This window comes from Ursus americanus, chromosome 26 (genome assembly GCF_024610735.1).
Source record: "Ursus americanus isolate L20-20 chromosome 26, mUrsAme1.1.p, whole genome shotgun sequence".
NCBI lineage: Eukaryota > Metazoa > Chordata > Mammalia > Carnivora > Ursidae > Ursus > Ursus americanus.
Genome location: NC_142152.1, coordinates 10,202,140 through 10,228,112, shown reverse-complemented (window position 1 = coordinate 10,228,112; position 25,973 = coordinate 10,202,140). Strand labels below are relative to the sequence as shown.

General features: G+C 45.8%; 1 protein-coding gene across 1 annotated transcript in view; it reads right to left on the bottom strand.

The window, feature by feature from the left end:
* The window catches only part of RHOJ (ras homolog family member J), an 84,469-nt gene that overhangs the window by 7,918 nt on the left and 50,578 nt on the right, over positions 1-25,973 (bottom strand). The window contains exons 2-4 of the mRNA XM_045810371.2: positions 19,305-19,363; positions 8,406-8,570; positions 6,155-6,250 (exon numbers count right to left, since the gene is read on the bottom strand). Coding sequence (XP_045666327.1) covers positions 6,155-6,250; positions 8,406-8,570; positions 19,305-19,363 — 320 coding nt within the window. The remainder of the gene's footprint in view (positions 1-6,154; positions 6,251-8,405; positions 8,571-19,304; positions 19,364-25,973) is intronic.

Genomic DNA, 25,973 nt, shown 5'->3' with positions numbered 1-25,973 from the left:
AACAATCAAAAATTGACTTTTTTAAATGGTTAAAAACAGTTGGATGCAAAATATGGATAAAAAATAGAGAAAGTTTTCCTAATAATGTCATGAAATGTCATCGATTACATTTTGGGATTGTAGCCAGTGCTTGCTATGAACATGTGAAACGTACACCACTCTAGAGAAGAAAGATGTCAACTGAACAACTGCTTGTAATGTCCTGCCTCTTCTCTGTCATCCTGAAAAAATACCCAGAGAGTGCTGTGCGGCCGTTCTATCTGGAATGCCTCCCCACTAAGATCACAAGCCTCCCTCAATTCCGGAGATTACAGGAGAGCTGGGCTCAGTTCACACGTGGGGCTCTGGGCGGGGGTATGGTGTCGTCCTCCCTCCAGAGTGTGGTGAGCCGCATGGCAGGGCTTGCTTTCTGGAGGTGGAGGAGACGCCCACCTGTGTCTGTCCCCATTTGGATATTTCTGAAGATAATGAAACAGTGGATCAAGGCATTATTGTGTAACTGGGTTAATAGAACATTGTTTCGGACTGATAGTTCCAGGAAAAGTAGCAAACGGATTTGGGGTGTGATTTGGGAAATATGTGTGAGAAACAGAACCCAGTTAGAAAGCAGCTATTTTGTTAACCATGTATCAAGGGCTCTGAGGGTCAGAGAGAAGACTTCATCACCGGGTTCAGGGAAAAGGCACAGCCACGTTATAGACATAGCTAAAAAGAAACCACCTCATTTACGACCTCAATGGTGTGCAATGGAAAGCTGTCTCAAGGAAACATGGCTTTCCTTACAGCTTCCTCTGCCTCTTGGAGCAAAGGGACCTACATAGCCAAATATTTAGAATGATCCGTAAGAGCCCAGGATTTGTGGATGCTTGTTTAGATACACATGTTAGCAATCTGTGACATGCTTTGCCAAAATGACTTATTTTCCAGAAAAAAAGTAGAGATTGAGGAATGTACACTGAGAGAACACTTTTCTCATAGCTTTTTAATAGCTGGAATTTATCACCCCAAAGCTGGGCAATTTATCAGACATGTACAGAACAGACAAGAGTCTGACAAGAAGAAATTAAGCAAACAAACAAATGGACAAATAAAACCCACAGTGACCAATCTAGTGAAAGAAAATCTCCTACTTCTTCCAGGTTGTCCTTGCGGAGGTGGGACAAGTTCTAGAATAAAATAGAGCGTAACTGGAAGGAATAAAGGCAAAGAGATCTTCCCAGCCATAGATGCTTCCCAGAGGCACGTGAATGTAATGACAACTATAGTTTGCTGAGCTGGACCTCACATTTCATTGGGTCACTTAATCGCTGTAAGGACTTTGCGAGGTAAGTCTGTCACCATTCTCATTTGGAGCTCAGCAAACTGACGCTAGAGTGAAGAGGTTACCTCTGGAACGGCACACAACGAAAACAATGTCAGAGGTTTGAATCTGTCTGTCCTGTGAGCCAGAGTCTTAACCACTCTGTGGGGCTGCCTCTAGCACAGGAAAAGAAATGTGGCCGAAAGAGCAAAACTAATGAACAAATGGAGACGTTGTTTTGGATGTAGTGAGGGCGATGAGGGAGGATTGGGCCAAAGAGCGAGGCATTTCCTATAAATGGAGAGAAGAGAAAATATTAGTGGAATAAACAGAGGAAGCTGGTATCTAAACAACCAGTGAATAACCGAGAAGTTTTTTCTCTCTTATTAAGAATTAGGAAAGGTGCAGGCAACTTGAAAGCCAAGAAAAGGAAAAGGAACCCAACAGCTTGTGCGATAATTTCATCGTAACAAATTGCTCAAAGAGGAAAAATGTTTCTAGGCTGGATGGATTTGCAGCTGATTTTTTGTAAGATTATAAAGCAGAGATTGCCAGCTCAGGGGTGGATAGATAATGTGCGTGCACTGCTCGAGTGTAGGTTAATGTGGAGTGGTGGGGATTGTGGCAAACTGAAGGGTATGTACCTTGTCTAAAAGACTGTTGAAGGGTTAGGGTTGCAGTTGATGAGGAAATGCTGGCCTAGCGTTGCCAGACCTTCTGATTTTTTTAAAGAAGCCAGAAATGTGTATGTATCTTCATGAGAACTTTCCATTGTTCAATGTTGGCCACTAAATCACATTAAAAATACATGTGTGGACTGATGAAAGCATTTGTGGGTGGAATTTTGCTCATCACTTCCCACTGTACTCCCTGTGCTTTAAAGGATGCCTTTACATGTACTGGTCTCTCTATTTGGAATTTTTTTCTCCCTAGTCCCCAGTTGTCCATCCGACAAACTGGCCCTTATTCTTCAAACCTGGCTCAGATGTCACCTGCTCTGAGAAGTTGTCTTGGAATCCTCCTTTCCTGAATGTGTCCATCACTCCCCTTTCTCTGCTACCTCAGTACTAAGTATTCATTCAGGGGACAGGCTTTTGTTTGCTGGTCACCCTCCTCTTCTGGTCTAGGGGCCTCTTGAGGGAAGGGGCTTCATTTTGGCAACCCAGACCCCAGCAGTGAAATAACCAATTTTCAGTGGCCATGAGAGAAAGAAGAAATGGCTGGCACACAAAACAAGGAGGGTAGCAGTGAGTTTTGCAGTTAGTAGGTGGGAATTATTATTATTTAAGATTTTGTTTGTTTATTTAACAGAGAGAGAGAGAGAGAGAAGGAAAAAGCAGGAGCCAGGGGGAGAAGCAGAGGGAGAAGCAGAGGGGGAAGAAAACTCCTCGCTGAGCAGGAAACCTGATGCAGGAACCCTGTGATCATGACCTGAGCCGAAGGTAGACGCTTAAACACCTGAGCCACCCAGGCGCCCCAGTAGGTGGGTATTAAAGACCCCGGTTGATTAAGATGATTAAACATTGAGTAACGCCTGGGTGACTCAGTCAGTTAAGCGTCTGACTCTTGGTTTCGGCTCAGGTCATGATCTCACGGTCGTGGGATCGAGCCCCGTGTCGGGCTCTGTGCTCAGCGCAGAGTCTGCTTCAGATTTTCTCTCCCTCTGCCTCCTGCTCTCTCTTAAATAAATAAATAAATAAATAAATAAATAAATAAATAAGTCTTAAAATAAATAAGTCTTAAAAAAAAAAGATGATTGAACATTGATTACAGGATTTCTGCAGCAATTTTGCTGTTTTAAACCCACTGGTTTAAGCAGACTTGTTCCAAAGCCAACGGGAAACAGGTACCAAGACAAAGAGTGAGAACAGCAGTAAGAAAAGCACAGGGTGAAGGGGATAGCAGGAGAGGCCAGAAAGAGGCTGGAGGCTGAACAAAGCAAAACGTTTTGTCAAGGAATACCTCAGGAAGTCTGAAGTCAGAAAATACAGGTTTAGGTTGTGTCAAATGGACTTGGGAAAGAGAATGCACAGAGAACTATAATCTTTGAGCTATGGTGTAGCAAGGCGCCCAGCACATGCCGGGTGTTCGGTCAGTTACTGACAAGTAAACCCAGTGATAGTAAGGACATGCGCAAATGAGGAAAGCTGGCTGGAGATTAAGAAATGCAATAATGACAAGAAGAGGGAGGATCAAACAAGTAGAAGGACAAAAATGAATATTTATCATCAATTGGTACAAAATATTTATGCAAATGTGGTTGATGTTTGACAAGTGTAAAGAATTGTAAATATGTATGATATGAAAATATCCTTTAAAAATAAAATGCCCTTTGAGACTAAAAAGAGATTGATGGATGAAAAATGCTTTGGACGTTGAAAAGTACTGAACAAAAGGAACCGAATATGAAAAATCTGAACTAGCAAAGCATTTAAACTATGGGGAGAATATGCACATTAAAATACAGGGCTTCAGTATATAAAAAAGAAGCCCCAAACCTAAGGGTTTTTTTTTTTTTTTTCAGAATAGAGGAGGGAAGCAGAGGAGCATGGGGGTTAAAGCGGTTTCATAGCCCAGCTGTGCCTTCGCCTCTCCGAGCCTCAGTTTCCTCTAGGAAAGTGGAGCTAGTAATACACACACCTCAGGGGGTCGCTGTGAGGATTAATTAAGACAAGGCATGCAGAGCGCTTGGCATAAAGCCCAGCACACGGCAAACGCTCCGTAGATGCTTGCTGTTATTATGAGCTACTTGACAGGAAAGTCAGGGAGCAGAGAAACTTAGAGCATCTCTATAATTACATGCATTGTGATGAAACAAGTTAAACTCTTGCTTGGATTTCTTCTAAATTGGATTTTGTAAGCTAAACATGATTCGCTCCGTTTCTGAGAGCAGTTGCTAGGAGAAACTGGCAAAAGGCAACAGAGTGGTGAACTCAGCCATTGTTCCTAAAATAAGTATGAAACGAGATGGCGGCTGTGGAGTGGCTTCTTTTCAGAGGGAAAAACAACTTCCTAAATGAGAAGTCAGGCCAGGACGCCGACAACATGTTGGTGGAGATAGGACAGAAGCAAGGGACACAGAGACCAAGCTCCTGCAAAACGCACCAGCTGATTCTCTGGGGGGACCTCCGGGTTGTGAAAAACGTGTAGCTGGGACTCACATACAATTGTCTGTGGAGCCATATGTCTGTGTGCCTTAGTGAGGGAAGTTAACTGGAATGTGTGAGGAGGAGGTAGAAGAACCTATAGGCGTGTACCCATTTTACAGGAGGCAAAATAAATGGTTGGAGGAGACAGTTTACACCGTGGTCAGGTGCACAGGGGTGACATCCACAGATCCGGATTAAAGTCGCTCATGTGGTTATCAGCTGTGTGAATCCAACATGGTCATCTCCCTAAGACTCTGTTTCCTCACCTGCAAGGGGAGACAAACACTGTCTGCTTCAGAGGGTTACCAAGAGGCTGAAATGAGACAGAGCCTGTGAAGTGCTTAGTATCGCGAGAACTCAATGAATGGCTCGAATGGGTAGTCCTGACATGATATTCACGGAAGTAGGAAGTGTTGTCTCAAGTATGTATGAGACATTCTCATGTATTGCATCCATAAAACAATAGTTCTATTTAATTCATTTCTATTTGAGTGTATCGCTTAGTCTTGGTGCCTAGAAGAACATTTTAAGAAGAGAAATGCATACATTTTTATTCGGGAAGAATTTGTAGGTTCCTTCCTGACCGGTTTAAAAGGGTGACTCCTCTGCCCAGGGAATGCATTTTGCAGGGTTAGTTACTTTAGAAACTTTAGTTACTTAAAGATTTTATTGATCTATTTATTTGGGAGAGAGAGAGAGCACGAGCACGAGTGTGTTGGGTGGGGGCTGAGAGACCATCTCAAGCCGACTCCCCGCTGAGCTCAGAGCCCGACTTGGGGCTCGATCTCATGACCACGAGATCATGACCTGAGCTGAAACCAAGAGTCAGATGTTCAGATGACTGACCCACCCAGGCGCCCCCAGAAGCTTTGGTTCTTTAGAAAAAGAGCAATTTCTGAAACCTCTAGCCTGGGCCTAGGGGTTTGTGACTAAATCAATGAGGTGGACTGAGGTAATGGAAATATGATTGCAAAGCCTCCTCTTGCATAAAACACCTCCTCCTCTTGTGTCCATTTTGGCGTCTGCTTTTGTACACATCTGGGTGGTGACTGGGAGACAAAGATTTGGTCTAAAAAATTCCCCCGTCAGAATCACCATTCATGCGACGCTCTCAAGAACGGAGAAAGGTCGGTGAAAACAGTCCCAGCTGTGAGCTAGTTGTGACTGACTGTCAGCAGCTGGTTACCTTCTGGTCTATGCTGATCTTCTAGACGCTGTTTGTGGCACAATCCAGCCTCTCAGAGTGGCTGTTCATTAGATAGTGAACGAATACAACCCTACCAGACGCTACTCTGTTTTTCCCAAGGAAATCACAAAGTGCCTTTTATGGGGTCATTTCAATGAATTGCATTGATAACAAGCAGTGAGATATACAAATATATATCTAATGACTCCCCTTATTCACACTAAATACAGCCACTGGATATTCGGAAGGTTGTTAAATCAAATGATAAGTGCTTCAGTGGTTTAAATTCACCAAGTTTCTTTCCTAACAAGGAACAGACAATGGTGGCTGGGAAGAATGCTAACCACCAAATGGTCCCTTCCAGCCTACCTAGAACAGAGGGGACAGCGTGAAGCAGGCGGAAGGTCCTTGAACACGGTGCACTTTACAGCAAAAGCCTACGCGGCTCACCCCTTCCAAATCATACACCAAATTCTTGTCTCAGCATATATTTAAAATGAAATTCAAATCTGACTGTACCGCTTTTGCAAGCTTCACACCATGCTCGTAAGTGAGAGGTTTCTCTTTCATATACAGCAAACGGGCCAAGGTTTTGGGGTCATCGCGGAGATCAATCTGGCAAAAAACAAAACAAAACAAAAAAACCCCCAAAAAACCACATGTGATAAACTCACTTATTTTGTTCAGACCTAACCAGCGATTTTAACCGCGATTTTAAACTGTGACATGGTAGAGTCCCCCGCCCCCCCCCCCCAGCTTATGATCTATGAAGTGGCTTACTTTTCTTTAAGGAGGCACACACACATACCCATGTTACATCTAAAAAAGTAAAGCACTTTCTTTGTAAATGTAAACATCAGGCTTTCCATGTACTTTCTTCTTCAAAAGCAAGTCCTCTGGGAGCTGAGGACTTACTCCAAGTATCCCATGGTTGTCTCAGGCATTTCTGAAATTTCCTTTTTTAGATCGCACTTATAGGAGATGCACGATGATCGATCCGTTTTATTTCCTTACAGTGATGCCTCATTTCATCCCAAATTGTATTACTCATTTCTTAGTAGTCTGTTTCCTGGCTCTGAACACATCTTTGTCTTCACCCTCACTGGGATAAAGATTTGCTTCCTGTGAGGATATTCTAAGGAATGTCACTGCAGGCTCTGAAGGCACGTCCTAAAGAGGAATTCCCAAAGGCTCTGCTCAAAGAATAAGCATTAATCTTTTCAAAGGCAAGACTACTTTGAAAATGGCATATAGGTTTGGATTAGTTTTGATAATTTAATTAAATATTTTAGTTGCTTTAAAATCTCACTGTGTGTGTGAACCTAGGCATCCATGAATGGGTGTAAATGTGGGCTTGAATTGTAAAGAAAAACCAGTATATTCATATCTTAGAGTTCCATTTATAAGCACATTGCTCAGGTTTACTAACTTGTGGGTTTTTTCTTTTTTGGTCTTGATTGTTCAATGCAGTGCCCACCAATGGTAAAATCAGCTCAAATTGCACAAAGGTGTTTATGTCCTGTTACATATTTTGGCAACGGGGATCCAGGCTCCATCAATATGGCCAAACATTATCATCTGGAGTTAAGGTAAAAGATTGCATTTTGGGGCGCCTGGTTGGCACAGCGGTTAAGCGTCTGCCTTCGGCTCAGGGCGTGATCCCGGATTCCTGGGATCGAGCCCCACATCAGGCTCCTCCGCTATGAGCCTGCTTCTTCCTCTCCCACTCCCCCTGCTTGTGTTCCCTCTCTCGCTGGCTGACTCTGTCTCTGTCGAATAAATAAATAAATAAATAAATCTTAAAAAAAAAAAAGATTGCATTTAAACAATGATCTTTCAGAGTTGAAGCATTAACTATACTCTGACTTTTAGATGTGTTAATTATCTGTCCATATCTTCTCTGGGAAGTCCTTTTATTATTTTTAAAAGTTTCTCTCTGTTAAACAATGTAAAATGAGAAATAGAAAGCAGGGGCATATGAAACAGATGACAATAAAAATGTATAAAAAACAATAAAAATGTATTATTACATTTCTGTGTCTTTGGATAGTAATTTAGGTTTTAACGTAGCAAAGAACACAATTCTTTCAAAACTATAAAAAGTAGGAACAATCTTGAACACATTTGTGCAATTGGCTTATGTTGGAAATTCAAATTATAGAACTTTATTAGCTTTCGAAACACTTCAAAGCCTTTGACAATCACAGGTTTGTTTATCTGGTGCATCTGTTTTTAACTTCTTTCCTAAGATCCGGAAGACCAAGAGGTTTCAAGGGAACAGAGAAGAATGAATTTCTGTCTTCCTTTTCCAGTGGTGGTAAGAAGTTCCTGTCATAATGTGCCCATTCGGACTGCTGGGGTCATTTTGACATTCACACCTATTTTATGTCTTCCAAACAATTGTAGATTTCAGATGAAAAAAAATAGGCAGTAAGTGTGATTGACATCCCACCTCATTCCTCCCACTCAGGGCTGGAGAAGGGTGTTTACTTCAAAAAGTACTTCGTTATTTAAAAATAAAAAGCAGAGAGATTAATTTTTAAAGACCACATCGAAACCTCCTGCTTCACATTAAATAGCTCTATTGTTTTTTTGACCACAGGCTAAATAATCATGCAGATCTTAAGAAAGGCTGTTTTTCGGATTGATGTATCTGAGATACTGTTCTCTTGTGTTGGCGAAATAAGATGGTCAGGAGACACCTAAATTGTCTTTCCTTTTTTGCTGCCCTCCTGCCCTGCAGACCCCACCCGCCATTGCCGCCTCTAACCTGGGTCCCTATGAGGACGTAAGGCACATGAGGCATGCAGTCCTTCAGCTCTGGGACCCATTCCTCCTGGACATTGTGGTAAGAGGCAGGATTCACGACGGAGAAGCAGATCAGAAACACATCGGTGTTGGGGTAGGAGAGCGGCCTCAGCTGGTTGTAATCCTCCTGCAGGAAGAAGAGCAAAGGTTTGTACAGCTTAGGAAAAGGCGGGTCCCTGTGGTTGGGTGTCCGGGGCAAGACTCCACTGCAGTGCCTTGTGACCCGGTTCCTTCCCAGCCCTGGGATCTGGTGATTCCCTCCAGGTATTACTAGAAATAAGGGAGCCGTCAGTCAGGAAAACACCTTTTCCTTGTGGATAGAGATTGTAAATTGCTCCCTTTTAAAGAAGAACTTGAAAATAATTTTTTTAAGTAGCGTTAATGAAATAATTTACATACTAAAAAGTCCACCTGTTTAATGTATATAATTCAACAAGGATTATGGCAATTCCCTGTCGCATTGGAATTATGTCGTATTGAATATGATTTAAATTAGTGTGCCATTGGTCAAAGCACAGCGATTCTCTTATACAATCTTTAAAAATTGTAAGCAAATTTAATTTAGAATAAGCTAGCTGTAAATGTAAAGCAAAGAGTGGTTGCCATATCGGACACCACAATTTTGTAGAAATAATACTGTGTGGGGGTTTAGAGTTCAGCATTTGGGATTTCCTTCCAAGTCTACCTAGAGGCCATAAGGTGGCCCAGTAAATAAAATACCAGATTAATTATTTTTTTCCCCCAAACACTTTTCAGATCAGAATATGCTCTGGTTGAAGAGTTCCTGGTTACGTAAGATGTTTATGTGTATGCTGTTTTAGTGGGAGACGATAAAGACAAAGCAAAACATCGGATCATCTCAACTTTGGGAAAATGTCAGCAAGTACCTTTTGTATGTGAAGTGCAGGAGATTCTATGGTAAATCTGCTATTTCAATATAACGTTTTATATTTTCATACACTTTAGTAACACATAAGCCAAAAGTAATTTCATGTGTGTGTATACTTACACTGTATATGCTACGGAGACGTTCATGTCTGCACACCCCGCACTTGACATACTGGTCAGACACACCATGCATACTTCATGTATGTGTAGACACCATGTACACGCACACCCTAGACATACATAGGGCAAGGAAACCTGTATGTTCACACTTATCCCACGCATAGACATGGGCGACATAGCCATTAATTTATTAGGGTCCTGACTACTCTTCCGAACATTTAAAAAAAATGATAAAACCCATATATGTTCATTGCAAAAATCCAAACATTACCTAGAGTAATACAGAGAGTAGAACTGAAAGCTTGTTTTCACCCTGTATGTGATCTCTACTAGTTTTTCTCTCTTCCCAGAGGGAGCCATGATTTAACAGTATCCTTCTGCATTTTATATATTTACTTATTTAGTTTAAAAAAGATAAATAGATCGCATAGTTCAATTGTTGTGCCACGTGATTTTTTAAACTTGATACGTGATGGATATTTAAAAATATCCACCTTGCTATCCTTCTGTTGACTCTCAGGATGTCTTTATGAAAAAGGAGTAGTATGTACCTACACGTGTGACTGGAAGGAAGTCCCTGGTGGGTGGGCACGCGCTGATCGACTGTTGAGCTACTCCAAGTACCCAGCCCGCAGGGACTCAGCACACAGGCTGCAGCTATTACCACTGCTAATCCTACTACAACCTAAGCAAAAGTTTTAATTATCTAAACAAAATCGGTGTAAGATGGCAAGGATGCTGAAAAATCCTAAGTCCTGAAAAGTGAACTAAAAGAATTGAGAAAATCAGTTATAGTGGCTCATTGATCACATTTCTATTAAGCAAATCATCAGAGTTGGGTGCACTGCTGATTAAACACTGGTCATACTGGGCTGTTGGGCGGGGCCTGCTGGTTGCATAGCAGCTAAATTGTTCTGTGTGTGTGTGTGTGTGTGTGTGTGTGTGTGTGTGTTTTGGTGGTGGCAAGGCAGTGGGGAAGTGGACAGCTCATTTCTTGTCACTATCCCCTCTTCTTTATACGAGAGCCCTGTAACCAAACCTTCTTGCCCATGGTCTCTGCACTGCTCTCCTTTCCCTCTGGGGCTTTCCCTTAGGGAGCAGCTGTGAGGCTTCGGGTTCTTTCCAGGCCATAACTTACAGATGTTCGTGATACCACCTGCTCTCTGCCACTTCATCCTCCCATTTGGATTGTGATAAATGGATCAGGGACCACGCTGTTTTTTTCTCATGCCCTACTTACACCCTGTCCACAGCACACAGTCCGTACATGCCGCTCACGGAGTGGTGCAGTGACCTGCAAACGAGCACATGGCTTTCCGTCGGTCATTTATAGCCGAGTTTTCACTAGAATCACCTGGGGAACTTTAATAATATCCCTACACCCTGCTAGCCAACTACCTGCCTCTCTCCCCACACTTCAGGACCGATTGAATCACAGTTTTTGGAGAGCGGGCTGGGGTATCCGGGCCTTCTGGTGTCATCGGTTTGGAATTGACGTGGAATTGAGAATAACTGATTTGCATCATCCTTATCTTCCTCATTGCTGAGGTTGCGTTAAGGGCTTGGCAAGAAGGGCCAGGCATTGTTTCAGGCACTTACATGCAATACCTTGTTGAATCTTCACAATAGCACTGGAGAGATGGCAGCATCCATATCCGTATTTCATCGAAGAGGAAGTTAAGTTTTAGGGAAGATTGGTAATGAGCTAATGTCTTAGAACTATTGAAAGAGGGGTGGGCTATTTAGCCTGAATCCAGCTGCAGCTCTTAATGGTGACCACATTATTTGTTTCAGCTCAGAACTTTAAGTGACAGTTTAAGCATTTTTTTTTTTAAATTCAGTTATCTGGGAATCTTAATACAGACTCATGCTTTACCCAGGAATCTCAGAAATGTTGGACTTTGCAGGTTTGGTATTTCATGGCCTGCAGTTGCTAGTAAAGACCACCAGATGGCAGCAGACACTGTATATTTAAAACCTCAAAGCCGGAAACCAAGACCTGCACAGCCGTGTCCCAACGAGATAAGGTAGGAACAGCTATCTAGTGGTCTGAAAGGATCATGTTTATTTGATTCTATACCCAGAAGCTATCAAAGCAATTCTGCTTCCATTCGGGAAGAGCTAAGAAGACCATGGGTTGCTGCGGGGCCTGTAGGTGGGAGTGTGAGAGGAGGTTGGGGTTTTGATCATTTACTCCTGGCAGGGTAGCCAGGGCCCTTTGTCCGTCGTGGGGCTTTATCTTTCTCGGTATTCTGGGTATCTCTTCCTTAGAAGCCTCAGTTCTACTGTGTAACTCCATTCAAAAAGATGGATTAATTGTCTCCTGCACTGTTAAAGATGCTTTATGAAGCCTAGAAGGTGAATAAGAATTGATTCTCCACTTGGGGGAAAGAAAACGAAAATGTAGAAGTAACTCCGTTTATTTGGAAGTGAGGCCGGCCAAGTTTCTCTTGCTCTTTGTTAGCTCTGTGATAATAGAATATTTATTTGACTGGATCAGAGCAGGGCAGAAAGAGGTTTTAGAGCTCGGTTCGTGCAGGGGCTCCCCAAGTGTGACCCTGCCTGGCAGCCTTGGCCTGGGAGTGTGTAAGGGATGCACATCCTCAGGCCCTGCCCAGCCCTCCTGCGGCTGCGGACCACCCCCCCCCCCCCCAACCATCTGTGTTACAAGCTCTCCAGGTGACCGTGTTGCAATTCAAATGTCACAACTCCAGGTTACTGTACTTCCGGGTCCCCTCAGCTGATTTCATAGTTGAAGAAGCCAGACTCTAGACAGACTGAGTGATTTATTCAGCACCACAGAGCAAACACATCCGTAAAGGAGGCTCGCAGGTGGGCTGGCAGGGCTCCTGTCGCCCCCACTAGCCACAGGCTGCAGTGATGACTGTGGTGAGGGCCTCAGAATGTATAAAGGGAAGCGTCGTCTGGAGAGCGAGGGCTGGGTGGGAGGAGGTTGGGGGGTTTGAATTTGTACCAGCCGATATGTTTTCCACAACAGGGCACATTTGGAGCCCAGCTTGGATGACTGCATGTGGAGATGCTGTAAAGGGGCTATGGGAAATGGAGACGTGGTCTAGCTGGTAGTTGAGGCCCCTTACAATGTTGAGACTGAGAATGGAGACTGCGGCGTGAATGTTTCTAGAGGAGACAGTGTATCAGTCTAAAATTACGGCTTGAGTGGGGCTTTGGAGGGCTAAAATGCACAAGGGGCTGGGGTGGATGGGGGGAGTTCAGGGGATAGGGAGGGATCTGGGGCAAGGTAGGCTTGTGAGTACTTTCCACTATCTTTACCCCAAAGGTGGGAGACTGGTTTGAAGGCAGATCTGGTGCTCTAGGATGACTGCTATCCACTGTGAAGAAAGAGCAGTTCAGGGGCAGCCTCGGCAGATGGCCACATGCCTTCCACATATGTCTGGAACAGCCAGAGCGTCATGGTCCAGGTGGTGAGGAAGGGAAACAGTTCGACCAGTCCTTCTCAGACTTTAGGCACTCCCGAGTCTTATTAATGTGCGGCTACTCGTTCAGCAGCAGATCTGGGATGAAGCCTGAGAATTTATTTCTAACAAGTTTGTTGGTGATGCTGATGCTGTGGGTCCAGGGACCACACTTTGAGTGACAAGGAGAGTTGCACTGAGACCCCACCAACCCCAAGCCCACCCCATCCTCTACCCACATTCAATTGGAAATAGAATTCTGTTTCCAAGTCCTCTTGGGTTTAGTGACATTTATCCCAGATTGTAGCATACACCTCATTTTTATCTTCTCCCATAAGTACACTCAGATGTGTCAGGCTTGGTTTGGAAAATGTGAGCAACATCCAGAGGGGGGGGAGTGTAGCAGAGTGCTTAAAAGCATGGGCCAGGGAGACAGTTTCTCTGGGTTCATATCCCAGCACTGCCGGTGACTCTCTGTGACATCGGGTAAGTTCTCTCGGCCTCAGTGTCTTCACCTGTAGAATGGGGTTGATAACAGTGCTTGCTCCGTAGGGTTGTTTGAGAATAAAAATGCATTAGTGTGTGTCAACCACTTAGAGCACTGTCTTGAACTAGTAAGTCCCGTGAACAACAGCTGCAGTGGCCCCGCCCTCAGTGGGTACCAGGGCTGAATCTGAACTTCACTTTCTCGAAACTGAATAGTAACAAGACCCACATGCCTGCATACTCTAATTGTATGTGAATCCATGTCCCTACAGCTCCATTTTTAAAAAAATAATTTGAGAAGTAAGATTGTGTCCTACGGTTACTTTTACTGATAACTTGTCATGTTAGCAAACTCCTTCCTGATTTCCAAATTGCACACTTCTAAAACCACATTAAGATGCATAGGAGCAGGGGCTCAGTCGTTAAGCATCTGCCTTCAGCTCAGTTCATGATCCCAGTGCTCTGGGAGCTCTGGGATCAAGCCCTGCATTGGGCTTCCTGCTCAGCGGGAGGCCTGCTTCTTCCTCTCCCACTCCCCCTGCTTGTGTTCCCTCTCTTGCTGCCTCTCTTTGTGCCAAAAAAAAAAAAAAAAAAAAAAAATGCATATGAGCAGGAAAAGTTGAGTTGCTCATTGAGGAAAATGTTTGTTTTGACGCATTAGGCAAACTTTCCGTGGAGGGTTGATACCAGATTCCGTGCTCCAGATGGCCCCTTGGGGTCAGCCAATGGCAATAGGGAAGGCTCATGTCCTTCCAAGCGGACCCTGGGTTGCCATGAATGAACCCCAGCTGTACTTGCCTCCCATGCCTCGTCAAGCTCTTGGGGGCAGAGGCGGTTCAGGAATCGGGACAGGTGAAGACATGCAGGGTGCAGTCCTGGCTGAGGGAGGTGTGTGGCTGATGGCCTTTCTCCTCTCACACTTCTCTGGTCACTGGTGACAGCTGAGGTGCTGGGGGCTGTGGCTTCTCCATGACAGACATCATTCCATGCTTGCCAACATACAGACAGCCCCCCATCCAGTGGGGCTTGTGTGCAGAGAACCCGGGGGTTCACCTTGCCGAGAAACCCAGCTCCTGACACCAGGAGAGTCCCATTCTTCCCTGGCAGTGCCACCAATGCCACGTTTGCAAATGTGGCCTTTGAGATGTGTCTACCCTGGGGTTAGGCCTGAGGGGCCACAATCTAGGTGGGGCTTTGCCCACACGACTCGTGTTAGCCAAGGGCCCAATGATGGAGGAGGCAAGATGTCTCCTGCCTTGGCAGGCTCCGTTTAGGTGTCTGGGAGCAGGACTGGAGGATGTCTGGCTCTGAGCCATGACCTGGGACAGACCGGGCCCCCAGTTTGGCATTCCTCGGTTGGCAAATGCCCAGGCTTCGCTGTAGTGTCCCCACCCCAGCATCCTGTTCTCTGCTTGGTCTCTAATGACGTACTCGAAACATGCTGGCCTGCGAGTACGTCATGGAAAAGTCGGCTCTGGGGCTCTTTGTAGCCGAGCCAAAGTTCTGAACTCTAGAAACCCCTTTCAGAGAAACTTTCAGTACTACGCTACCAGGGCCCTGTGCTGTACGGCATGACTTGGCATGACCTCAGGCGATTTGGCACGCAGGCCCGGCCTTACTGCCTCTCCAGCGTGAGCTGAGGGGTAACGTGCAGAGTCAGCCTGCGAAAAATCCCTCACCTCATTGCCTTAAATGTTTGGAATTCTACCTCACAGATGAACCAGCGTTCCCAAGACTCTTTGTTTTCAAAGGATTCTACTCAAAGTCCAAATACTCGTTTTCAAAGGATTCTACTCAAAGTCCAAATACTCGTTTGTTTCAGGGATTTGGGGAGGGAGCTCATGTTTAATAGCAGCTGCTGGGGGCTGGATGTGTATGCGTGTGACTTCTTCATCAACCGTCTTTAGCAAATGCTTGGTGGGCCTCTGAAGGGCCAGGAGCTTGTCTCAGGGGCACCTGCTGGGGCCTGGTGGGGTGTCCAAGGTAGACTAGATATGAGCATGTGGACGGAGCCGGGTTAAATCATTTTGTCTAGCACTGACTTTGAAGGTAGAAATACCGAGTTCCGGTCACTTTACTTTTCAGAACATGTATCTCTTGAGGTGGTTTTCATCAACCCTGACCCACAGGCAGCTCCGGACAGAGATGAGGGCACTACTTCCTGGTTTGTTCGTGTAAGGAAATCTAATTATTCGCAGCAAGATGGCCTTCTAGAGTTGGTTTCACAGACTTATTTCTTTTTTGCGGTTCAGGGATTAACCAGTTGGTTTTGAGATCACCTCCCTTTCTTAGTAACTCTGGCCATAGGAGTATTTTTGAATTAGTTGAATGTTCGTTAACCTTGTGACCTCAGTGACGTTTGCTGGAATGTAACTGAGGAAGTGGATGATCCTGCCTGAGGCTGGCGATGGGAATTTGGGGATCATGTCGCAAAGCCTTATTGGCCATGGTGTAGAACCAGGGGAATCAACTCAGGTAAGGGGTATTTTCCGCTGCGTCCTCCTAATGTGAGAGCCATGCTTGGACCCCAAAGACTTCTAGAGTAGAGCTTTGCATATAGATCATGTGGGGATCGTCCTAAAACGAATTTTCAGATGCAGTAGGCTGGGGCCGGGGCCTGAGAATCTGCATTCCTGACAAGCTCCCTGGTGATGTTGATGCTGCTGGTGGACCACCACTTTGAGTGGCAAGGTTCCGGAACAGTGATTCTTCTCCCCCCCCCCCCCACTCCCCCCAACGTCAGGCTTGAACTCATGATCTTAAGATCAAGACTGGAGCTGAACTCTATGACCCAGCCATTGCACTACTGGGTATTTACCCCAAAGATACAGATGTAGTGAAGAGAAGGGCCATATGCACCCCAATGTTCATAGCAGCATTGTCCACAATAGCCAAATCGTGGAAAGAACCGAGATGCTCTTCAACAGACAAATGGATTAAGAAGTTGTGGTCCATATATACAATGGAATATTACTCAGCTATCAGAAAGAACGAGTTCTCAACATTTGCTGCAACATGGACCGCACTGGAGGACATAATGCTAAGTGAAATAAGTCAAGCAGAGAAAGACAATGATCATATGATTTCTCTCATCTATGGAACATAAGAACTAGGATGATCGGTAGGGGAAGAAAGGGATAAAGAAAGGGGGGGTAATCAGAAGGGGGAATGAACCATGAGAGACTATGGACTATGAGAAACAAACTGAGGGCTTCAGAGGGGAGGGGGGTGGGGGAATGGGATAGACTGGTGATGGGTAGTGAGGAGGGCACGTATTGCATGGTGCACTGGGTGTTATACGCAATTAATGAAGCATTGAGCTGTACATCGGAAACCAGGGATGTACTGTATGGTGACTAACATAATATAATAAAAAAAAATAAAATAAAAAAAAAAGAAACAAAAACATGGGAACCAAAAACTAAAAAAAAAAAAAAAAAAAAAAAAAAAGACTGGAGCTGAGACCAAGATCCAGATGCTTAACCGACTGAGCCACCCAGACGCCCCTAGAAGTGTTTCTTAAAATATGGTGTACACACCAGCAGCCATAGCACCAAGAAGCCTGTTAGAAATGCAAATTCTTGTCACCCCCCTCCAGATGGACAGAATCAGAAATTCTGAAAGTGGGGCCCAGGGGCTGGGTTTTCACAGAAGCTGCACGTGATTCTGGTATCCGCTCAAGTTCGAGAACCTCCACTATTTACGAAATGAATTACTCGTCACCCTTTGGTGTAACACATTCCAATACTTAATAATCCTTTGCTGCTGGGAGGTCTCCCTTGGGTCTAGCCTCAAATCATTTTGCATAATTACTCCAGGTATTTTAGGCCTTCTTGAAGTAGTCTGTTAAAAGTCCTCATCATAGAATTTTAGGCCTAGAAGGAACTCCAAGATGTGTTCTGATTCCTTTTCCCCAGGCTGCATGCTCCGCTATGAACCTTGTCCACCTTTGAGCTTTCAAAGGAGCTGGTGGAAAACATTAGAGTACAAGTTAAGTTGAAGAAATATCTGTAATCCACTTGTTGTGATATTTTATCAGTGCCCATCACTTCTGTGTCAGAGGTTTGGATCATTCTATTTTCTTCAATTTGGAGTTTAAGGATATTTTTATACTGCTTTAGAGCTTCAAGTCCTATACTAGTGTTATTTAAAAATTTTCCTAAAAAGGACAGCAGTGGGAAAGAATAATTAAACTTTATAGGAGCTTTTAAACAGTTTTATTGGATTTGAGATTAAACAGAGGCTTGGGGAGCTTGTTCTAAGGACAGTGAATGTGTAGGAGCTAACAATTGTCATGGATTGCTATAGAAGAGGGGAGCACTGGATGGATGTGAGGGCCACAGGGAGCTTTCCAGAAGGTGAAGGAAACAGAGAGGTTTCAGAGCCAGGCAATAATCCTTGCTGTATTGAACTTTTCATACTAGATTATATTCATAAACTCTGACTATGGGGATGAAGGGTGTAAACTCCTCTCTCTTCCAGGCTGTGAGTTTCTGATAAATGGGGACACCCTAATGACTATATGACTGAATGAAAGTAGGCAAATTCAGTCCAAAAAGTGGCGTACCTTTATTGCTAGAAGGCTTTCTGGCGGAGGGGCAGTCAAGCAGCAAGGTGCACCAAGGCCTTTGTACCTTAACTCAGAGGAGCCAAACCAAGTTTCCCATTTAGACATTTGGAGCATCTTTTCCTAGTTGTGTGTCTAGATACGGGTGCGAGAAGTCTCCTCCACTCCCCAGTTCCTGAAAGCAGCTGGCTAAAACAACCATTTGCAAATGAAGGGTAACTCACGAACTCTTAGAAGTCTTGAGTCTGGTGCAAGATTTTCCAGCTTCCCCACTGTCAGGGCCTACCCGACATTAACATCTAATGTTCCACAGGTATTTGTACATGGTCCTTGCGAATACACATGGAAATTCCTCAAAGAATGCCATTTTTATTATTTTTCCTAGTACAGAGTTTTCAAGTTGAGCAAAAAGACGTATCTCCAGATAATTGTGAAAAAAGGCCCAGACAAATGCATAACTACAAAGAATAATGACCAGGAAAATCACAGTGGGATAGAGCATGGTCAATGTTCACTCCAAAGGACTTAAGATATATGCGTTTGGACAGACTGAACAACCCGCTGATTTTGACCTAAGTCAATGACCCAATGGTAACAAAAGCTCTATCAAAGAAATTGGGCCACAGCCATCAATTGCTTAACTCATGAATGTGTAACATTAGAAACTTTTCATGGAGTGTGGGGTGTAAGGAAAGAAAGATGAGGTGGCATTTTTATCCAAGTAGGGCATGTGCTAACTGCTAAATGTTGAGGGTTCTTTCTAGTCTGTGGCCGTACATTACTGGTTGGCCACGTTCTCCAACTTGAAGAAGCTTAGAGAATTTAGAGTCAACCTCCAGTTATTCAGGGCTCGACCCTCACATTTGGAAACCAGTCAGGATCCTGGCTTTTCTTCTTTCCAACACTTAATCCCTCTCCCTCCCCCACCCCCCCATCCCCCATCTCTTTTTGGACCTTCCCATGCTCATTAGGCAATTCAAATAAAGGCTGGGCAAAGAATATAACATGAAAAAAAATAATGGGTGAAACTAAAATTTATAAAATTGATCATTAATCCTGAATTTGGAATTGATGTGGGTAGGAAGAAATTGAGGCCCTTGGCCAAATATGTTATTTGTTTATTGATCGTCATCAACCAATGAATGAATTGTTATTTGCCCATCAACACCTTGAGTAATGTAATGATTTGGTTTTTTGTAATTATAAACGTCATTAAGATATTAAAAATGTGCCATTGGTTGTCATTTAGATAGACAATAAATTTGTCCCAAGTGCAGAAGTGTCCCAAGTGTTCCCATATGCCTAGCCACATGGATCATTCTCCCCACTCCCAAACCCTTAATGAATCAAGATAGCAAAACTGTACCTGTCCCGCGGTGTCATACAGCCCGAGCAAGTGTTGCTTGCCTCCCACTGTCACAGTAACTAGGGGAGAAGAGAAGAAAAGAGTCCATAAATGCAGGCTTTCATCAGGAGGCTTCACATTTCTCCATGCCAGTGTCTTCCTGGGCAGTAAGGAGAAGCATATGCCTCACGCATGTATATTCTAAACCAAGCTGACAGCATGATTTCCAAATGAAAGGTAACCTTGGCCTGCAGTGAGAGCAGATGGGCTCAGTCAAGTCCAAATTTCTCAACCGAGTTGAATATTATTGGAGCCACAAGGGCACTCTGGGGGCTACTCATGGATCCCTATTAGGCCCTCGAATATCAAGCTCTTGAAAAGGATGCTGGACCCTTTCTTGGTTCGGTTATTTTTTTCTTTTGTTTCGTTCGAGCCGCCTTTCAGGGTACAGAACTCTGTGAGCAACTTCTGTGTTCGAAATCTCTCTGTTTCGGTCTGTGTCTGAAATGTCAATAAAATCATGAAAACCAACGATAGTAACCCGCCTGCATATTTTATAGTCTATAAGGCAAAGCTAATAATGAAACGAGAAGGGCTTCACATTAATCTTTTTAAAAGCTTTTTTTTTTTTAAATTAAATAGTCCAGTGTTTTAGCGCACCTGATTCATTAGAATATTGAAAGTTAGGGCAGGAGGAGATGTTGCCGGGTTTGCTTTCATAGACCTGAAGGGTGTACACAGTGCGCAAAGTGGACGGTTTGATTTACCCAGCAGGCTTACTGCTGTCCAAAAGGGAGAAGGAATAGAGGGATACCGACCACTCTGTACATGTCTGGAGATGAAATAAAGTCTCAACGTGAAACTAAGCTGAGATGGAACACATGGAATGCAAAAGGAATACAACCTCATGGTGAATGCAAAGAGGGAATTTAAATTCTCCCCTCCCCCCATTTAATCTCTTTTTAGAAAAAGGAAGTAAAGTGTGAGGGAGAATATGATTTTTCCCCCCACTTGATCGAAAAATGTGCAAATGCCGTGTAAAGACCAGTTTTGGTTCCTCCCAGCATTAGCTGTGCAGGAAAGTTCTGTGCAGTAGCCTGTATGGCGGCTCCCCGCACACGCCGCCGCCCCGTTCTCCGGCCTGTTGCTCAGACTTGCTGATTCAGGACCCACTGGACTCTTGTTCGGTTTCAGGTTCCTGGGCTACCTGGATGCCAGGTCCCCCTCAATGGCTCATTCTCTGAAAAGCGCTCATTTAAAAGCGCTGCCTCCGGAGACACCAGGGACGATTTTTCTCGTCTGCCCCGATCCACGTGTGTTCAGCTTGCTCACGGGGCTGCCGTCGCTCCCTCGGGGGTGCTTTCAAGTGTGTCTGTGGGCGGGGTGAACCCAGCTCCATGCGGGGCGATGCTGACAGGAGAGGGGCTTGCAAACACTGAGGTCCTTCCCCGTCAGGCAAGCCGTGGGAGCGGAGGTGACACCGAGCGGCCCCAGATGGTCCTGTTCTGTTTTCCTCTCCCCGCAGGCTTGGAGCCCGTCAGATGTGCTTTCTTTACTGACCGATTGACTACCTAGTCATGGGTCAGGAATGAAGGGAAGAGAGCCAACCGTGACAACATGGAATTTCCTGCCTCTGCTGAGCCCAGGCCGGGCGGGTCAGGCGCGGCTGTTCTGGAGACCCTCCTGGAGCGTCCCCGACCTACGGGCCCAGGGCCCTCTGTGCAGGGAGCGCCAGATGCCTGTCATCCTCCGGCCCCTGTGGGCCCTGCAGAGGCTCCTCAGCAGTGGCTCCGACCTTTGTCACAGGAGCCCTGTCGGCTCTATGGACCAGGACCCTCTGGCCCACCCCTTGCTCCTGCCGCAGCTTTGGCTGCAGGGAATTGCGCCGGCCCGAGGACGTGCCAGCCCAGGGAGGCCACGCTGGGGGAGGAGACGGTGGGCAGACACTTCCCTTCTGTCTGTCCTTCCCTGACTCCAGGGTTGATCGGGCTCCTGGACCGCGCTCAGTGTTGGGGGGAGAAAGACCGGCTAGAATTTCTCCTGTCCTGGAGGGTGGGGGAGGGGATCGCGGGCAAGGCCTGGGCACCATGCCACGTGGTAAACCCCACGCTGGGGCGGCGTGGAGGGCTGTGGGAGCACACAGTAGGGCCACCGCTGTATTACTGTGTGTGTGTGCGTGTGTGCGGGTGCTGGTAGGGGTGGGAACGTGCAGGGCGTACACACACACACACACACACACACACACACATGCTCTGCTGAGCTTCATCAGAGGAGGCTTTCTGGAGGACAGGTCTAAGCTGCGTCCCAGGGGCGGCTGCAAGTCACTCAGGGCACACTGGGGGAGGGACAGGGGGTGGTTCACCAGCTACCCCGGATTTACTGGGGGAGGTGAGCACGCAGGGTCTGGCTGTCCTGACTCACTAATTTAGCTTCTTTTCTGAAGGCTTTGTGAAGCTACGGAAGTCCGGAGTTCTTTTTCCAAAGAAAGGGAAAGAGAAGGAATTGAAATAATTCCCTCGTACTAAGGAAAAATGGTGGGAGGAGCGGGGAGAGCATTTTTCAGGTGGAAGTCTCGCTGGCTTTGAGCTTTGCTGGCTAGTGGCTGTCTACTCTGTGTATTTGGTCAGCCCTAGTGGAAGAATCCTAAAGGAAGGGGCAGAGCTTGTACCTCTAGCCCTGACAACCACTGTTATCCTCGCTTTTCTGCCCTGTCAGTCTCCCATTTTATTGGGAGGGAGACAAGTAGATCCCGCAGATGATGCTAGGGGACACGAAGGCACAGACCCAACCAAGGATTCCCCATGCCGTCGAGAGTGCCCATGGCTCTGCAAGTCCTTATCTTAAAGGAGCAGTGGATGCCTTACTGCTTGCCAAGCTGTATCCTACGAAGTTCCTCAGTCTGGAACCCGATGAGTCACGACAGCACGGAAGGAAGGTAGGCCCTACGATGTTGCACGTAAATGTGGTGAGGTTGAACGAGCAGGATCTTTTAAGTCAGATGGTTCTGTTTGATACCTAGCTTTGCTCTTCCCCATCTGAGTGACCTTGGGAAACTCACCTAACATCTCTGAGCCCCTCCTTTCTTATTTGTTACAAATGGGGGATAATATCACCTACCAAAGAGAACACCTGTAAAGAGCATATTAAATGAGAAAATGCCTGGCACACAGCCTGGTCCATAGTAAGCGCTGAGCAATTATTACCTCCCCTCCTTCCACAAATGCTTCCTGAACTTTTCGTAAGAACAGGGGTCTGCCAGTCTTGTGCCTTACTGAATCCCCAGTGCTCATTAACTGGTACAAAAATTCATAATATTTGTGAATTACTGGTCACTTTTTTAAAGAGATTTTATTTATTTATTTATTTGAGAGAGAGTGAGAGCCAGAGAGATCACAGAGGGAGAGGCAGAGGGAGAAGCAGACTCACCACTGAGCAGGGAGCCTGACATGGGGCTTGATCCCAGGACCCTGAGATCATGACCTGAGCTGAAGGCAGACGCTTAACCGACTGAGCCACCCAGGCCACCCCTGCTGGTCACTTCCTACCCTAAATGATAGCTATTTAGATCTATGTCTTGTATCTCCCACTGGATGGGAAGACCCTTGAGGACAGACTGTCCATGCTTCCTGTCCTTCATGGTACACAGCACAGTTCCTTGTATATGCGGCTGAGGCTGAGCACATGGTCCAGAAATGGACCACCGGGGGCAAATCACATGGAAGAAAGTCCTTCAAAATGCTCCGAGCTGGCTGCGGCTTGGAGCTCCCTGGCAAGACACTGCTGGGAAGCACCTGCCGCCAGCAAATCTGCCTGGCAGACCGGTCAGGCTACAGTCCCAGATCCCCGGGGCTATTCTTGGAGCTATGAGAGTTGTTTACTGAGTTTAGAGAGCTTTGAAAGACAGTGGGTCAAATGACTTGCTAATGGCTCCGTTGGTTCTCTCGATAAAGTGTGAAAAGTTGTCAGTGACCTGTTAAGATGTAAAATGAAGGCCTTCTTCTCCAAATCCATTAAACGCTTTGCTTCCTTGTGCTTCTTTGCACAGATGGGAGTGGTTCCTTTTGTGAGCTGGACGAGGTGCTACTGAAGTCTAAGTCAGGGGTTGGCTCTCTTGAGGACCGGTTAGTTTCACCCAGAAAGAAAATGTCCCAGGCGGGCTCTGAGCCTGCTCCCCTCGGCATTTCAGTCACCTCGTGTCTGGCCCTGCCTGTCATTTGCAAACCTGGATGAGGAAGTGTTGGTCGTCCCGTAAGCCAGCTCAGACCCTCAGCCCAGCTCATCAGCAGCACGAGAAACCTGATCCAGAGTCCCTCCCTTGCTAGGTGGTGAGCTGACCATCTCATTGGCCAAGAGCAGACTTTTTTTTTTTTTAAAGATTTTATTTATTTATTTGACAGAGAGACAGCCAGCAAGAGAGGGAACACAAGCAGGAGTGGGAAAGGAAGAAGCAGGCTCCCAGAGGAGGAGCCTGATGCGGGGCTTGATCCCATAACGCCAGGATCACGCCCTGAGCCGAAGGCAGACGGTTAATGACTGAGCCACCCAGGCGCCCAAGAGCAGACTTTTGAAGTCAGCGTGATGCCTAGATGATGCACTCAAAGAACTGGAATGGTGGAAATGCCAGGTCAGCTGGGAGGAAGCCACCCTTTCATTCCCAGCACCTAGCCAGCTGTCTTCATGGCTCACGTTGAGTGTATCTGTTTGGAAGGGAGGATGGGGCAGACCCGACGAGGTGTGAGCATGTAATACCGTAAAGGTGCTATTTTGGAGGAAGAAACACTAGATGAGATACAAAGCAGGAAATAGAATTTTAAGAAAGTTAAAAACATGGCTCTCATGTAAATTTAGGGTGAAGAGATGTCAAAGATTTATTAACTCATCGATGAGAGAAGCAGTAAGATGACAATCTTACACAAGGAGCTGACATTTATAGGTACTTAAATAGCAGAAGGTCGGGATGAAGTGACTTGGTTCAACGGGAAACGTGTTGTTGTCCTATGGAAAAGATAACCTTCCATGTTGTCTTCTCTACTGAACAGGAATTCTGTGCGTGTCTACCTGACAAGATTTACGAGTTAACATGCACCTTCGGAAAGTCTAAGCTTTTAGTTAGCAGAATCACACAAAAGTACACCCCCTAGATTATTAATCCCTGGGGGAGGGTGCCCCAGCCTGACAGCGAAAGGACAGTTTTGTGCTCTTGGCCTCATACCCAAGTTCCGATCATTTTGTTCATGTCTGAATCCAAGGCCATGCCTTGCGACTCATTTAGTGAGATGTTGGGCAAGCCAGTAGGTCTCTCTCACCTGGAAAATGAACAAATCATGTTTACCCTAAGGGGGCATAAGAACTCTTTCGGAGCTGTTCAAAAGCCAGGGGTAATCATCACAACCATCTGTCCGTGTCTAGGGGGCCGTAAGAAATGGAGAGGTTAAATGAAAATTCTCGATTCTGACCCTCCTCACGCTTAGCTGACTAGACATCTCCAGGAGCAGCCTGACCTTTCCCCTCTGTGAACTGACCCTCATCCCCCACTCTTCTTCCTTTTTGGAAGAGCCCACTGTCTGGGGCAGTGACCTTCCTAGTCCCCCTGGCCACTCCTAGGAGCTGCTTGTCCGTGTAAGGGACCGACTCAGAAACAGCTGAGATTTTCTTCAAATTAAAGTAAGTTAGAAAACAGTATAAAACTAGAAATAATATATTTTCCTAAATATGAGTGGTGGTGAATTCCTTTCTGGTCGGTTCCAAACTTCCAACATACACGATCCTCTTCCCGCGGCTTGAAACCTTTCTCACCTATCTATACCGGCCCACCCCGGCCAGCTCTTTCCCCTTCTTTGCAAGGAATGCTTCTGGTTTGCTGAGCAGCAGACTCTCCCTCTCCCTCCACCCTCCCTCCCCCTCCAAATAAAAGCTGCCTGGGGAAGTCTCTTATTCGATGTGCGGGCATGAGGTCTTGTTTCTGCAGAACGTAGACCAAGGAGAAGACCCAACAGGCTACCTGAGAATCTGTTAGGACTCTAATGCGAGGGCTTGTTGTTGTTAGGTCTGCGTATGTGTCCTGCAACAATGAGACTCCCATGTGAACAGGGTACCACCTGTCTGCATACATCTTCCATCCCTGGTCACGTTTCTTTCTCCTTTAGGCATTTAGGTATTATGACAGGGGGTTGCGTTTGTAGTTATTACAAGTGGTCACCTCCCTGGATTTTAAGGCAGAAGAACTGGTTGGAACTGTGGACTCACTGCAAATGAACTCTGGGAGCTTGAGCAAGCCACGGCTTCCCTAAGTCTTGATTTTCTTATGGGAGGTTTGGGGAGCAAAAGAGAGCATGAGTATGATGATTTTGTACAGTAAAGCTCACACAGGTGAAAGGTGGCGTCACTGAACAAATGGCTTCTTAAAGCACGGCACTTTTGAGGACAGAGCTTGTGGGAATGAAGTCGCCTTGGTTCTGGGGGTGGGGTACGCCTTCAGGAAAGCTCTGCCCTTGCCATACTTGTCTGATGATGGAAGAGAAGAAGCTTGTTTAGTTCTAGGACTCTTGGAGCCAAATGGGGATGAACACACTAACAGTGTGTTCCTGTCAAGGGTTTTCAAGGAATTTCAAAAAGCCATGATTCCGTGACGTCCACATTCTGGAATTTCAGAGTTCTGCTTGGCCTCACTTTTCCTCCCACAACATTCAT